This window comes from Heterocephalus glaber, unplaced genomic scaffold (assembly GCF_053883595.1).
Source record: "Heterocephalus glaber isolate CG9 unplaced genomic scaffold, H.glaber_assembly_v1.0 deba00001497, whole genome shotgun sequence".
NCBI lineage: Eukaryota > Metazoa > Chordata > Mammalia > Rodentia > Bathyergidae > Heterocephalus > Heterocephalus glaber.
In genome coordinates, this window is record NW_028258320.1 from 12406109 (window position 1) to 12422995 (window position 16887).

Sequence of the window (16887 nt, forward strand, 5' to 3'; positions counted from 1 at the left end):
AAGGAAAGAAAAACTTGGTGTAGCATTGTGCTAGAATATTTCAAGAATGGCCCCCATCCCGTTGAGACTTCCCTGTATCTATGTCCCTGGTAGTCCATTCTCATGTGGATGCTAAGCTCAGCCACATGAGTTCCCTTGGCTAAAAGAATCAAAAGCAGAGACTTAAGAAGTGCTTGCACATTGAGCCTGTTCTTTTCTGCTCTTGGAACTCCACCCACACTATGTGAATAAGATTGTCTAGTCTGCTCAAAGATGAAAGACCACATGAAGAGAAGCTCCAGTTGAACAAGCCATCTGAAGGTACCCAACTGAAACCAAAGACCATGAGGGAGACCAGGTGAGAAGAGTCAAGACCAGTATGGATCCAAAGAACAAAAAACTGAGTTGAGCCCAAACTGCCAATCTGTACAACTAGGAACTAAATCAGTATTTGCTATTTTAAGCCACTAATTTTTGGAGGTAGTTTGTTACCCAGCAAAAGCTAACTGATACAGCAGTTCTGAAGCTCTCAACAACGACAAATTCCTTTGTAGCTTTGTAGAGGTTATCAGGTAACTTTCATGGATTAAGAGCTTCAGATCTGAAAAGATATTTGACAAAAAATCTACCACATCCTCAGCACATCATGAAAAATCCATCCACAAAGAAGAAATGAGTATTAGATATGGAAACCTTGTAGCAGGTACTTGGTATGACTCCTACCATACATGGCAACTATGGCATTAGGGCTAGCATGGATTCAGACATACCCAACAAGTTGGCCAATGGTTCTGGAAGGAGTAAAACTTAGCTTGAGGCTAGCTCTAGAATTTATGAGTCATGTGACCACTGACAAATCATTTTGCCTCTGTTTGTCTCTTCAATAATAATATTAGGCCACAAAGAGTTATCACACTCAAGTCTTGTAAGGAACAAATTAAAACTGTGCATATGAAAGTAGATTATAACAAGCAGAATGCTACATGATATCAAGTATAATTTTTATGACAATTCCATTAGTAGTAAGACCGTTGCTACTGGTCCAAACTCAGGAAATAAGATTTTACATGATACTGTTTCTGTATACCCACAACACACACACATCAGATCGTCCCATCCCACTCCTTACTTGTTCAAGTAACAAAAAAAATCATCCAACTATATCAAGGAATGCAGACAGAATTCTAAAATCTGGAGCTTTTATGCTTATGAGCCGTATTATAAAACAGTAAAAATTGTTAAAATGATAGTCATTTGCTATTACATGAAACCCTACTGTGAATTGTTTAGCAATTACAATAATTACTCCCTAATGTATCTGTCATTAAACCCACACACATTCACATGCATGCATGTCATGCTTTAAAAGGTAGGTCTTCCTCCATATATATTTACACAGTATACCACAGTGATCTTGTAATACCATGAAAAAGGTTCAGTGTGTGTCATACCTTGTGGACTTGATATTTCAAAGATTAGGAAAAAGTAAGCTTGGAAAGGCTATGCACACATTCTGTCTTGGTAGGACCCCCATTTCCCAAGATCCTGGAATAAAAGACAGAAATCAATTTGTTATTTGTGGGAGGAAAATAGCCACACTAAAGGACAGCATTTCTTCAACCTTATAACTGTCCTATAGTCACTTGTCCTGTATCTTTGGTACCTGTTACTGTTATTTCTGAGGGATATACCATAAGATAGCATTTCTTTTGGGGGGGTAGACAGTACTGGGGATCAAACTCGGGACCTTGCACTTTCGAGGGAGGCACTGGAACCACTGAGCTAAATCCCCGGCCCAGATAGCATTTCTGATTCAGCAGAAAATGCCATTGCTCTGGTTTTAACATCCCTTCCAAAACTCACATTGAAATTTAATTACCATTGTGCTGGTACTGAAAGTTGGTACCTCAGAGAAATGTTAGGTCATGAGTGCTCTTGAAATTGTATTAATGTAATTATCACAGGAGTGGGTTAATTAGTGAGATTCCTAGTAAAAGAATGAAGCTCAGCTCCCAACCTCTGGCACATGTGCTGGCTTCCTTCCTCCACAGAGTAGTGTAGGATGAAGGTTCTTGTCAGATGCCAGCACCATGCTCTTGGATTTCCCAGCCTCTAGAGTCATGAGCCAAGTAAATCCATTCTTTGTAACTTACACAGGCAGTTATTCTCTTACAGTCACAAAATGAACTAAGATACAGCCATACTTTAAGTTTGGTGTAGTATTTACAATAGACCCCTTTAGTGCATACTTGCTATGTATCTGTGATGAATCCAAATCCCTGTGGTTCTAATCCTCAGACCAGTTCCATGAGATAGATGCTAATCTTATCCCTATTTTAAGGATGAAGTAAAGGAAGTACAGAGAGGTTAAGTAACATGCACAGCCAACCAACCAGTCCATCAAGGAACTAGGATTTTCTGCACGCAGCATAACATCCAAATGCTCTTTGAACATGTTTGAGAACCTTTCAGTTAATGACTTGAAAAAAATAGGACCACTATCATAGAACTTGGTAGAATGCTGAATCTGAAGTCCCAATATGAAATTTAATATTAGAAGTACCTTTATACTGTCTGTATTGTGTGCACATACTTACATATATGCATACACATGCATGCACACACATACATACACATATCCTATACCCTAGTCAGTTTACTAGATAACCTGCCTAGATTTATTTTATTTGGACTGTGAATGAAGATATTCCTCTTCCAATTCAATAAAAAACCACAACAGAGCTGTAAATATAGAGATGAATATAAGAATTCAACCGTTTGATTGCATTAATTCAAAGAACTGATTAAAGAGTCTTGATACAATGGTAGAAATAGGTTTGATTTATTAAGCTACATCATCCATGAAATCTGCACAGAGTGGGGAAAAAAATTAAACCTGTCACTTTAAAGAAATACACTCTACAATAAAGGAAATGAGGAAAAGGAACACCTAGGATAATTTATAAACATATGCATAATCTGGAGACACCAACTCACAACTGGATATTTCATTCCTCCAACTCTGTGATCAGAGGCAGCTCCCTGCTCACTCCCACCTCCATCTTTCTGTTAGGAGAGTGAGATTGCTTTGTTGTTGTTTCTCCTCAACCTGAAACTAAGTGCAACAAGGACCTGTATGTTGTAAGTGCTGATCAGCAATTAAGACATTTGTCCTCTTTTGCATTAAAGCACCTTGGTGCTTAATTGGCTCTGCCCCACCACATAGTGAGGGCTAAAGGTGATGGCCCAAGGCTCCAAGCCTCTGATCCTTGTCCTTTACTCCAAAGGCAAAGAAGAAGGCCTCCTCTAAAATATGCCAGCAGGAAACACACCAAGACACTTGGTCCTCAAAGTCTTACCAAGTGTTCTGCACATCCACACTACCCAAGAACTGGTTAGAAATGCAATTCTGTTCTCACCCCAGACCTACTGAATTAGAATCTGATTTTAACAAAATCTCCAGATTGATTTCTATGCCCAGTAAAGTTTGAAAAGTACTGTCCTAGGTTTCAGATACCTACTAAAGCATTCTTCAGCTTTGGAAGCAACAATCCAACTTCAAGGCAATAAGTGATCAGCAGGTTAAGAAAGGAAGTTTTAGTATATGTGCTGCTGAAGTGAACACAGGAAAGGAAGTTTTAGAAGAAATGGTTGATGGAGAGCCTGGAAAAGCTTCACCTGGAGAGAACTGTTCTTATTAAGTCACTGTCAAAGATTTGCAAGACCTCATGTAGCAGACGATCAAGGTCAGCTTCATGAGGCAGTGAAGAGAAGGATAAAGAAGTTTAAACCAGAGTTTCCCACCAACAGCAATACTGACATTTTTGATCAGATAATTCTTGGAAGAGGGCAGATAATTCTTGCCCTCTTGCATTGTAGGCTTTTCAGCATCATCCTTTGCTTCTACCCACAAGATATCAGTCGCAATACCCACCCCCAGCAGTGAAAATCAGTGAGGTCTTCAAACATTGCAGACTTATCTCCAGGGAGACAACTTCACCTCCATTTGAAAGTCTCTTATTTCGGTAACTAGTAATTCAGGTAAAATCAATTCAGTGGCATGACTGATAAAAATAAAATAAAAATAAAATAACTAATTATAAAAATAGTACAAGTATAAATTCAGATGAAGGAAGGCAGTGTTCGGGTTCTACTCTACCCTGGTCATTCCTTCTCACAGCACTATGTTCAGTTCTCGCTCCACAATTTAAAACAAAAAAACAAAAACACTGGTGAAATTAATTATGTTGATATGAAAGCATTAAAGATGGAATTGTGTGATATGAGAAACAACTAAGGGAAATGTTATGTTTAATTTGGAGATGAGGAACATACATCAGGTGTCTTCTAATATCTGAAGAGCACATGAAAGAGGAATAAGATCAAATTCTACATAGGTTCAGGAGGTAAACCCAGTGATACTATGGCTGATAGGATACTGAAGAAGAAATACAGTGTTAAGGCCAGAGCTTCCATACAAAAATGGTTTGCACGGTAAGATAGCTAAGAACCCAACACCAGGAGAAAAGATAAGATGTAGCTGAATGTCACAGAGGTACATAATGTGCCCTGTGTTGAGTTATCATGTTGAATGATCGTGATATGATCATTCAGTCAGTCATTCACACATTCAGCAGATGTTTGATGTAACAGAATTCCATGCCTGTGATACAATACAGAATTACATGTTTTAAGGTGAAATAGGATTAGCCTTGGCCTTCAAGGAATTCACACTGATGAGATCAACTGGAGAATTCCCAATGATTAGGTCACAGTTGAGCAGGATAGGAGTGGCATCTTGTCAAGCATTCTACCCCCTTTTAACAAGTCTTGGTAAATCATGCTGAATTATTGGTCCAAGCAATGCAAACTAAGGAAGCAGCACACAAAGAGAGCACTGGTGAAGGAACAGAAGATCTGGACTCCTGTTCCACCACTGAGCAGCTATGAAAGCACAGATAAGCCTTAGGCAAGCAAGATTTTTCCTAGTTGAGAGTTTAGAGCTAACACAGATTTTGGTTATGCTACTGTGGGATCTCTGCCCTGTGAGAACTTCAGGTCCTGTAGTGTATATCCTAAGTCCCCACACTGAGTTGGCACTCAGTGATTGTTGGCAAAATAAGACAATGAGCATCCAACATGCCAAGAGGGCCAAGGTGGCACTTTCTCTCTGCAGTGAATAGTTATGCCCTGGCTCATGTAGACACTAAATCTTTCACTTCCTGCTAATTTGTCTTTCTAGTGGGCAAAACACAGCTGTGTAGTTACTTAAAAGAAAACAGCTACCACCAGGACAATCTTTTGTAAGTCACGCCTCACCTTGGGCCAACAATGGTGAGGTCCTCTTAGCTAAACACTATTTAATGAAACACTGTTTATCATCACCTGAACACAATTACCTATCATTCTCACACAAATAATGGATGTAAACCAAATTCAAAGTGTGTGTGTGTGTGTGTGTGTGTGTGTGTTTTAATGTGGCACAATGCTGACAAGGAAACCAAAGTAAATGTCTCCATGTGTCTTTAATAATAACCTTAAGGAAAGACATATTTTATCCTAAAAGAAGTAGGTCAGTCACATGACCCTACCAAGCAAGTATTAAAACAGCTGTTCTATGCATAGAATAACATTCCTTTAATTTACTGTGTTTGCTTTTAGACCCTATTTTGTTTTTCCATTTTGAAGAGCTAAATGCCCCAGATGAATCAGTCAACAATATGTTGGCTACTCTCATATTCAGCCTTTTCCTGTTTTATAATAGTGCCCTGATCTTATTTCAAGAAAAAAATGACAAACTTATAGCTTCAAATGCTAAATTTATGGGGTTCTTTGTGGCAGGCATTACTGAGAACAGGACTGAGGAAATAGGTAAGATGTACTGGAAAGAAGAAACCTCTATAAATACAAGACCAGGTCTTGATTTCATCTGAGCCTTGCAATCCAAGCACTGAAACCCTACATGCTTGACTTTTTTAAAGAGATGGATAGGGTAATCAAAGGTGCTCAGTGCTAATTAGATGGACAAATGAATGGTCACCCTCAAACGGCACATTATGCCTAGTCACAGCTCTTCTGAATGCCTTGGTCCCTGCTTTAACAGCTCTGTGACTTTAAAAGGTACAAGGTCAAGAAGTACTGTGTTTTACCAGAAGCCTTCCCAGCAGCATGCAAGTTGCCCACCAGAATCTGAGGCTGCGTCTCTGTAAAAGTGACCAATTAGAACGGACCAGTGCAGCCCTCTGTATCAATGCTAGGACAAATCGTTCACTCACAGGTGTACATTTTGTTTTTGTTAAATGGACTGTAGTTTAGGAACTGAGTAGGCCCAACTTCTGATGAAGAAAATTCCATTCTACATACAGTTAGCACGTCTGCTAAAATGAAGTCTTATGAATGTCTTTGTCCAAACAGCATTTTAAGGAACCCTAGTTTCATAATACTTTGTGAAAAAGTAAAAAGTTCTCAAAACAAATAATTTTAGGAAACGAGGAAATATTCCATCATCACTTTGAAGATTCATAGTATATTTTTGTACATGAAAGGCTTGGGAAGCCAAAAGAAAGGAAGCCTGCTTGACCTTGTTTCATGAACTGTTCCATGTTCCTTTGCCAAAGGGCTCCTTTTTGACACAACATCCCAATAAGGGCCTAGAGTCAAACTCTGCATCATGGAGTACGTAATAAACTTTTCATGTAAATGTTTGCACCACTACTGTTCTGCAAATGCAGGTTGATACAGAAGCTAGCGCATTCCTGTGAATAACTTAAGAGACCCACCTTGAGACCTTGCACCTTTCCGGAATTCAATGTTTGTCACAAATATTATTACTGAACTCTTGAAGAAGCAGGGCAAGGCCTAAGCATGTGAGCCCAAGCAAAAGTCAAGCTCATAACCCAATTTACGACTCCAGTTTTTCTATCCTTTATTTCTTTCCTTTTCTGCCCTATCGTGTAGATGTCCAAACAATGTCAGAGACTAGGCATCCCTGACTACTCCATGATTACAAGTTAATGGAAACATTTTTCAAGAAAGAACTGTTAGGAAAAAAGAGATTGATTTCTCTTCCATTTTCCAATGGATTAGGATGAAATGGAAACACAACTGACTTCAAAGACTCATTCTAAAACACAATTGTGCTCCTCTTCTTATTCTATTCAACACTACTCACTGGTTCCCCACTGTAAACAGGCTGGAGCACAAACTCTTTTTCAATAGAAACAATATCATTCATGCTCTTGTCACTTCATACTTTTGAGACCTCTTAGCCTAGTAGTAATCCTTCTTTCCCTGTAAATGATGCTCCAGCAATACTGCCCACATCTAGGTTTATGATATACCTTGTCCCTTCAAGTCTCCATACTTTTGTGTGGGCCATAGCCTCTGCATATTCCCATTGGTTCACCATCAAAATATCAAGTATGGATTGATGCAAGTTACAGTTCTGAAGTTAACAATGGACATATAGATTGTTTCTCCTCACCTAAGAATCAACATTTGTTCTGAAAGGCCCATTTAGAACTTAGCCCCTTCTTCTTTGGAACTCCTCTTATACATACAGTGTATCATAGTTCACTGGAATTGTCTGTTTAGAACTCTGATGTCCTAAGGCTCGGTTTTTGAAGCACAGAGCCTACCAAGGTGGGCAGAACATTATTGGTTACAAATGCCCCTCTTTCTCTATGTCAATTTTATAGTCATATTCCACTCACTGCCACCAAGAGGTGCACAGCTACTAGAAGCATATAAAAATCAGGCATATTCATCTTAGCTCCCCTACTTCCTAGAGAAGATATGCAATCATAGTAACATTTGGTGTCTTGGGAGCTAGAAGAAACAACAAAACAAAACTCAATATTCTGATACAGCAGAAGGGTCCCCATTGAATTTCTGGGACAATTCATGAAACAGGCCAGTTGTCAGCCTAGCATTAATAGCATGGACTTTAAAAACTACCTTGAAAGAGACTGATTGTCTCTTTTAAGAGGAAGTCTAATTATTATTTAAAAGAACAACCAAAATCAATCTCCAAAGACTCGTGGACTGTTAAGAACTGGAAGAAGAAAAAAAAACAGGGATAATTTAATGCAGCACCATCCTCTGCATGGCATGTTTGCACTTCTATCTTGGCTCATGCTTCCTTTATCTCCCACCACACTAATAGGCCTGACTATGTAGGAACAACAAAGGAAAATCTGACATATGCACAACTTCAAGAAACACGCTCATATCTGTAACTAAATATTTACACAACCTAACCTTAGTTGGGAGTTTGGTGATGACCACTCGATAAAACATTTTATAGTGCATATGTAGAGACCATGTATGTTTTAAAAGAGAAGTAGAGTATTTTAAGAAAATATTTTATAAAGTCTCTAATTTGCTTTCAAATGTAACATAAGGCACCAGGAGTCATGGAGATCACAAAGTGATAAGATATAGACACATACATTTTCAGGCCATAAGTTTAGCCCCATAAAACTCTGCAACCATGCAAGTCTGAGCCCTATCTAACTAAATCACAGGTTCATGGGCTAGATAGAGGACATCATTTCTTAGCAGGAATGAGTAGAAAAAGTACCAGATTACTTCTACTTTTTTAGAAATTGCTGGGTAAGAAAATTTTTAAATGTTCCTCCAAAAGAACATGTCTTGACTCAATTTATAACAGTATAAATGGATATTCTGTTGTACTTTTAATTATATCCAGACAATGAAATTTTTATCATCATCAAGAAATAGAAATTCTCAAGACCCCTCTTATTTTAATGATTTAATTTTCTGTGATTTCCAGGGGACCATGCACTCAGTAACTGAGGTATTGAAATAAGCAGGGCTTATTTTAAGATGAACAAATTACTCCACACCCAAGAAGGGGCATCTGCAATCTGCCTGTGTCCTGGTTGCAGACCTTTCCTGAGGCTTCTCTTGACAAGTGGAGCAGGTGTGGTTTCTTCTTTGTCTCTTGGGCTCATCATTTGTTACATAAGGGAAGTGGACAGTTGGCACAGAGCCCAACAGGATCACCTCAGAACTGAATGAAGAAAATAAAGAGTCTGAGGCTCTGTGGCATCACCCAAGAAGTCAGAGTCTCTGAGGGTGGTTCCCAAGAAATCTGCCTATTTGACAAGCATGCTAAGTTTTTCTAAAAGAGAATCTGAGAACCAATGAACCCAGTGACTGCTGGGCACGTCTAACTTTATGAGTGTTGGTGAGAGATCTAGCACCTGCTCACCTGCCAATGGCTATGGCTATGGAGTTTCCCCATTTATGCAAAAGACTAGACAGCACTAATCCATATATTAAATATCTTCACTCAAAGGCACATAACATGAAAGACACACTTTGGTGGCATGGGTGTGCAATTCTAAAATCTTGGCCAATTTGTAAGTTCTTTTCTACCTTCCCATGTGTTTTTGCTCTTTTTAATATTGAGGATTGAATCCAGGAACCATTGAGCTACATCCTAAGCTTGCATTTTTTTTCCCATTAAGTTTATTGGTACATTTTAGGTATAAAATACAGTTACATTCATCACTGGGATCTTGCACCTTAACATAAGTATCTTGGTTCTTATTTTCTTCCCTTTCCCCTGCCCTCCCTTCACCCCCTCGACCCTTCCCTGTTTGCAAAGACTTTGTTTCCATTTTTTTCCTTTTCTCATATTTTTTCTTTTCCCTTCTTTCCTTTCCCCTACGCTTCCCACTTCCCCTGCTCCTTTAGAGCTTTTCTTCCTATTACACAATATCAATTATACATTTTTAAAATTACAATATCAAAATTTAAAGGACATCACCACAGATTTTACAAAATTTAAAAGGATATAGAGGGGCCAGGGATTTAGCTCAGTGGTTTGGCCGCCTGCTGTGCAAGTGCAAAGACCCGAGTTCAATCCCTGGTACCAAAAAAAAAAAAAAAAAAACCTCAAAAGGATATGGAAAGCATATTACAAAAATCCTTTTTGAAATAAATTTGACAACTTCTAAGAAGTACCTTGGAAGACAAATTAATGAAACTGACTCTGGAGGAAATATAAAATTTGAATAGCACCTATTAAAGAAAGTATATTCCTAGCTTGAAAACCTACCTATATGACAACAACAGGCTCATATACATTTTAACTGATAAATTATATCAAACATTTAAAGCAGAAAAAAGAAGGAACACATCTCCTTTCATTTTAGGAAATCAACATTGTGCTAATACTAAAACTGGATAAAGATAATAGAAGAAAAAAGTATGAACACAGAAATTTGTTTAACAAAACAAACTATTAGAAGTCAGATCTGGCAGGATGTAGAAAGTGGTTTTATTATAGGGATGACAATGTTGGTTCAGCATTGGAAGATCCACCCCTGTAAGTCATCATTCTAACAAAGGAAAGGAAAAAGCCATATGATCCTGTCACTAGTTGGAGAAAAAGTATTGGACTAAATTCTACAGCTGTTCATGGTAAAAGCTATCAGGAGACTAGAAGTAGAATAGAACCTTCTCAACGGATAAGCCGTGTACTCCATACTTCAGCAAAAATGCCTTATATGAATGGAAAAGATACAATGCTTTCTCCCTAAGGTGAGGGACAAGGGCAGATATGCCTATTCTTCATCTGTCCATTAAACTTTGAAACATAGGCCCAAACCAAAATAGTCTGGCGATAAAAAGAAACAATTAGCATAGGATTGGCAAGGTATAAGTAAAATCTTTATATGTAAATGTGAAATGATCATCTACAGAGAAAATACTAAGAAATCTCTAGGAGCCCCTAGAACTTGTATTTGAATTTAGCAGGATTAGAAAACACAAGGTATATATAAAAGTTCAGGTCTATGTATACTTATTATAAATGAAGAATTGGATATTGAAATTTAAAAGTTATGTAGGAGTACAAAGGACCTAGAAAAGTAAAAAGAAAAAAAAACAGTGTTGGAAGACATTTATTACCTAATTTTTTTTTCTTTTTTTTTGGTAATGGAGATCAAACTCAGGACCCTTGCACTTGCGAGGCAGGCACCTGAACCACTGAGCTAAATTCCTGGCCCCTAAAACTTTTTTTTTTTTGGTACCAGAGATGGAACTTGGGTTCTTGCACTTGTGAGGCAGGCAGCTGAACCACTGAGCTAAATCCCCGGCCCTTATTACCTAATTTTAAGACTTCCTCTAAAGCTACAGTAATCAAGGCAGTGTTGGCATAAAGAAAGATATATAGATCAATGGAATAAAACAGAAAATCTGGAAATAGAACCACACATATATAGTCCACTGAGTTTTGAAAGATTATTTAACATTATCATTTTATAGAACATAAACAACTCAAGAGCAGAGGAAAGATAATGTTTTCAGCAAATGGTACTAGAATATCTGTTAGCTGTATGTAAAAAATTAAGCTCAATCCTTTATTTCCATATATAAAGATAACTTGAAAGGATCTATGAACCTAAATATGAAAGACTTAAAACTATAAAACTTTAAGAAGAAATTATAAGGGAAAATGTTCATGAATTTAGGGTAGGCAAGAATTTCCTAGGATACAAAAAACATGATGTATAAAGGAAAAAATTGATAAATGAGATTCCTTCAAAATTTAGAACTTTAAATGACATCATTAAGAAAATGAAAAGGAGTCCTTAAACAGACCATATTTATAACACATATAACCTATGGCCAGAATATATAAAGAACTTTTACAGCTCATTAATAGACAACCCAATTAAAAAGTAGACACAAGAAGATTATAAATAGCCAGTACAGCACAAGGAAAGGTGTGCAACACTAAAATCATAAAAATACTAATCAGTACAATAACAAGATTGTATTATACACTCATTAGGGAGATGAAGTTAAAAGTTTTAAAAGAACAGATGTCAGCTTAGGTGTGAACCAGTTAAACCTTTCGAATACTGCTAATGTGAATGTAAAATGATAAAACCATTTTGGAAAACAATATAGAAATTACTTGTATTACTTTTAAGAACCAACAGTTCTGTTCTTAAGTTTTTACTTAAGAGGAATGAAAACACATGTTCACAATAGATTTGTACATACAAGTTGACTATCCCTTATCTGAAACTCTTGGGACCAGAAGTGTTTCAGATTTTGGTTTGAAATCCACTTGATCTGCAAAGAGGATAGCTACTCCTGCTTTTTTTCGGGTTCCTGTCACATGGAGTATTGTTTTCCACCCTTTAACTTTCAGTCTATGAGTTTCCTTTTGAATGAAGTGTGTTTCTTGTATGCAGCATATTGTTGGATTTTGAATCTTGACCCATTCTGCCAGTCTATTTCTTTTGATTGGTGAATTGAGACCATTAACATTGATGGTTATAACTGAAACATATTGACTTGTCATTGCCATGACTTTTTCTTTTTGTTGGGTTCTCCCCCTTTACATTTAATTTCTTGTCATGCCAGATGGGTTCATTCTGCTTTGCTTCCTGGGGTTGTGATCCTCAATGTCTGTTCCTAGGATATTGTGTAAAATTCTTTGGAGTGCTGGTTTTGTATTCACAAAGTTCCTAAGGTGCTCTTTGTCATGAAAGTATCTTATTTCTCCATCAATTTTGAAAGATAGTTTTGCAGGGTACATCAATCTGGGTTGGAGGCTTGAAATATATCACTCCAAGCTCTTCTTGCCTTGAGGGTTTGCATTGAGAAGTCTGCTGTGATACTGTTGGACTTTCCTTTGTATGTGATTTGTTTCTTTTCTCTCACTGCTTGTAGAATTTTGTTCTTCTGTTGGGTTTCTGGACTCTTAACAATTATATACCAATTTGTAGATTTTTTTTTTTTTGATCAAGGCTAGTTGGAGTCCTATATGCCTCACTTATCTGTATGTCAAGTTCTTTTCTCATGCTTGGGAAGTTTTCTGCCATCACTTCTGTGAACAGTTTTTTTATGGTCATCTGCACTCTCTCCTGTTTCTTCATTCACTCCAATCAGTCTTATGTTATTCTTCTTTGCATCGTCTAGCAGCTGCTGGGTTGATTTCTCGTGGTCTCTTACAATTTTAAAGCAATTTTTCTTTTCCTGGTCACTAATTGCAATCTTATCTTCTATGTCTGAAACTCTGTCCTCACATTGCCTCATTCTGCTGTATAAGCTTTCAATGGAGTTTTTAATCTCCTAGAAATCTGTTTGTGTCTATTTTATGGATTCCATTTGTTTCTTATGTTGGGATTCCATCATGTTCCTCAGCTCCTCTATTTTTTTTATCTGTGTCTTCTCTAGATTTATTAATCATGTCTGTCACTATGGACACAATCTCTGCTATTATCTTAGAAATTATTTCTGAATTCATCTTTTCCAAATCCTCTTTTGTTGCCACTTCAGGGTGTTCAGGTGGTTGAGTCTCAAGAGTGTTCCATCTCATTTCCCTTTGCAGTTGCTGTAGGTGATCTGGAAGTCTGGTTTTGAGGCTTGTTTACATGTCTTCTCATTTTGCCGGGGTTGGGGGGGGGTGCTGTTGTCGCCCACCTGGCTCACCTCCTCTGCACTGGGAGTGGTGCTATGGCAGCCCAGGAGCCTCCTCCTGGGGCCTGGGATTGGCTCACCTCCTCTGCCTTGGGAGCCGGGCTATGGCAGCCCTAGAGCCTCCTCCTGGGCCCTGGGATTGGATCACCTCCTTTGCACTGGGAGTGGTGCTATTGCTTGCATTTTTTTTGAAACAACGTTTTGCTAAATTGCTCAGGTAGTCCTTGAACTTGGATCTTCCTGCCTCAGCCTCCCAAGTAGCTGGGATTACAGGTATGCACCACTGTGCCTAGCCCATCATTCTTGCTCATTTTGAACCTGGTACCACTTCAGGAAGAGTCTACAAGTGGTGTCACGCTCTGAGCCTAGGTGGGAAATGACTCTGTTAGCCTTTATTTCCAGGTTTGAATATGAGTTGGATAAATTACTTACAATTATTCCCTGCTCTTTGAAAGGTAATCAAAGGAGTCACTTTGGCATTTTCTTAACTGACTACCAGATTCCCTTCTTGGGATTTAGGAACTCAAACTTCAGATATTTTGTCAACACAGAGATGTTTTCTTCCAGGGTGCTTTCCATGCCTGGGAAGTCTAACATTTAGAAGCAAACACCTGCCTCCCACCCACTCTGCAACTCACCAGCCACATTTCCCCATTGCTTTGCCATCAGCTTCCAGACTCTCTGCCTTCAGCTGATTCAATCTAGGGCAATCACTGCAATTAGCCTCTTATCAAGGGCTGCAGTGTTTGGGAAAAGGTTAGAAGGGATGAAGGGACAAAGGATCCAAATATTCTGCAGTTGAAGGTGAATAAATAGCCACTCATTTCAAAGCTTTGGATTTCCAAAGAAAATAGCTCAGAGCTATAGAGGAAAATGGGGAGGGGACACCCAAAACTCTCCAGGATGTGTCTATTTTGTCTGATTTATTTAAATAGAGACATAAGTGCATTTAGAAGAATCACTTTAGTTTTTATATTTATCAGTATCCTCCATCTTGCCTCCATTTCAGCTCTGGCAGAATAATTAATTTCAGTCAATCAATCATTTGATAAAAATGCACAGGTGACCTGGATATACCATATAAGCCAAAGAGAACTAGTCACAACAGTAGTCTTCAGATTCCCTTGGAAAGAAAATTAAGCCTGCTATGTGTGGCTTGGGGCAAACTAAGCCGTAAATCTCTCTTTTCTGATCTCTTCATATAGATGAAAGAGCAAAGCCGCTCTGGGTTACATACAACAATTATGTGTTCACCAAACTTAGGGAATCAGCTTGCAGACAGTCCTAATCATTACCAATTAACCGCGTCTGCTGACATCCTGTAAGCGCTGCCCTGGAGCTGCTGAATGCCTGCTTTCCCTTCAGGAGGCCAATCCCCTACACCACAGAGTATGTTTTGGAAGGCCTATTAATGCTTGTTGACAATTCCAAATAGAGGTCACCTGTTGTCATGGTGCAAAATACCCTCTTTCCCCCTGAATGTCAGGCAGGGAGGGCAGCTTTGTTAGAAACGCTTCATTGCATTTCTATATTGCCACCAACATTCAAATCTAATGAAAAGAGGGTCTCCCAACTCTTCAATGGCAATTGCCACCTGCTGCCACACACCCATTTGAGGCTGAAAGCAGTCTCCTCCTTTAGATCTGACAGAATGTGCTCAGCCCTAGGCCTCCAAGGCAAAATGTCCAGTCATTGGCAGCCTAATCAAAAAGGGAAGATTGACCAACATTGCTGAAATGTAAATCTTTAGAGAGGATTTCATTCCACTGGATGCAAAGTGGCCTTTTCCCATTGAAATTATTCCCACCAAGTCCTTAAGCTCCTCAGAAGAGAGAGCTTGCATTTATAGATTCTGTGGCTAAGCTGCACAGGCCTTTTCTGCACATACCTAGCGTATGTTTCTGACCAGCTTAAAAGTGTGGCCACTTCAGAAAAATTAAAGGGGGGATTGAAAAAACACCTACTTCATTAAATTTAATCATAGCTTAAATTATTGAATTCAGGTTAATTCCTCTTATTTGTGCCAAGGAAAGAGGTCTATTCTCCTGCAAGATGTCATTTGAATTGTAAGCATTGGAAGCTAGAGTCTATGTCCACCTTGAGCTTGAGAGTCTCAACAAGACTTCATTCCCCTTGAAGGAGAAGCTATACTACTAAAAGAAAGCTTCTTGTTGAGCTGACTGTCAAGGAGAAACTCAAGACAGGGCTCAGTTGTGGTAGTACAGTAGACACTTGACTTACGAACTCCATTGGCTCTCAAGGGCAGGTTGTAACTAAGTCAATACAGCTGAGACTTGGATGTTTACCTGGGTACATGCTATAGATAACAAGGAACAGATGAATCTTCCATTAACCTAATTAACCCAAGTTGTTCCTACGTCAGGTCGGTCATAACTTGAAGGTTCACTGTACCCAGAGCTCATGTACTCCCTGGAATCCCAGAGTCCAGTGTGCCATAGGCCAGGTGGGACACTGTCCTTTCTCTTGGGCATGGGAGGGTCAGAGGGAGGTGGGAAGCACTTACAAGGTCAGCAGAGTTCATCGTCCTCCTGGAGTAGGTCATCTGAGAATATCCTGTGCCCAGGACTTCAATCTGTGTGTTCAAGCACCCTGGGTCACCACAGCAAGCTCACAGGGGAAGGGTGGGATATTTCAATTACAATAAATTTAAGTTAAATTTAATTTTTAAATATTTTAAATTTTCAAGGAAAACAATATACAACATCTGTCAGACACCAAGAGTTGAGCAGCACTAATTCAAGCATCTGAAATCCAAAATGCAGATTCAGAAGTATTTCAGATTTCAGATCTTCGGAATAGGGTCACTCAACTAGCAAACTCTATGCAGATATTCTGAAATCCAAAAACTCTCTGAAATAGGAAACACTTCTGGCCCCAAGCATTTGGGATAGTGGAAACTGAACCTGTCCTAGCTCAAGATAGCTCTCAGTTTCAATGTTAGATCAAGACACATTCCTTTTGATTATGTCATATCTTTGTGAAACTTGGTTTCCTATGGTTGCTATGGTAATCACTGTGAAACATAAAATGAGGAGAGTAGTATCCAATCTGATTCCAAGCTTGAAGAAGTTGTGAAGTGTCCGGCAAGTGTACATATCACATCGGTAAGGAATTATGACTAAGAATATTTTCTTTTCACTTTTACGGGCTAATTTTTTCAAATGATTAGTAAGTTGTTAGGGTAAATTAACTTATTTGGATTAACTACTTCATAAAAAGAACTGTTATGTGTGTGTGTGTGCATGTATGCATATGTGGGCACACCTTCAGGAGCCTAAGGCACAGTGAAAAAACTACTGAGATAAAAACAGTTCTGTGAATGGAGAAAGTTTGGGGGATCATCATCCCTTTCTTGGCTTTGAACACCTTCTTGTGTTTCTTTATTCTTTGTATCAAGCTTCAGTTGCATGATTCTGGGCT

The 16887-nt window shown here is 38.6% G+C and overlaps 1 protein-coding gene across 42 annotated transcripts in view; it reads right to left on the reverse strand.

Moving 5' to 3' along the window:
* Positions 1-16887, reverse strand: part of Lrmda (leucine rich melanocyte differentiation associated) — a 1370443-nt gene that overhangs the window by 611287 nt on the left and 742269 nt on the right. For 3 of the 42 annotated variants that reach the window (XR_015440510.1, XR_015440523.1, XR_015440518.1), the window contains one exon: positions 1431-1524. The exons of 34 other annotated variants lie outside the window; for them this stretch is intronic. Coding sequence is in view for 2 of the 8 variants with exons in the window: in XM_087185376.1 (XP_087041502.1) it covers positions 15971-16039 (69 nt within the window). In the remaining 6 variants the exon portion in view is untranslated. Of the gene's footprint in view, positions 1-1430; positions 1525-15970; positions 16040-16887 lie in introns of those variants that run through there. 5 more of the 42 variants (XR_015440520.1, XM_087185376.1, XM_087185389.1 and 2 more) reach the window with 3 other exon arrangements.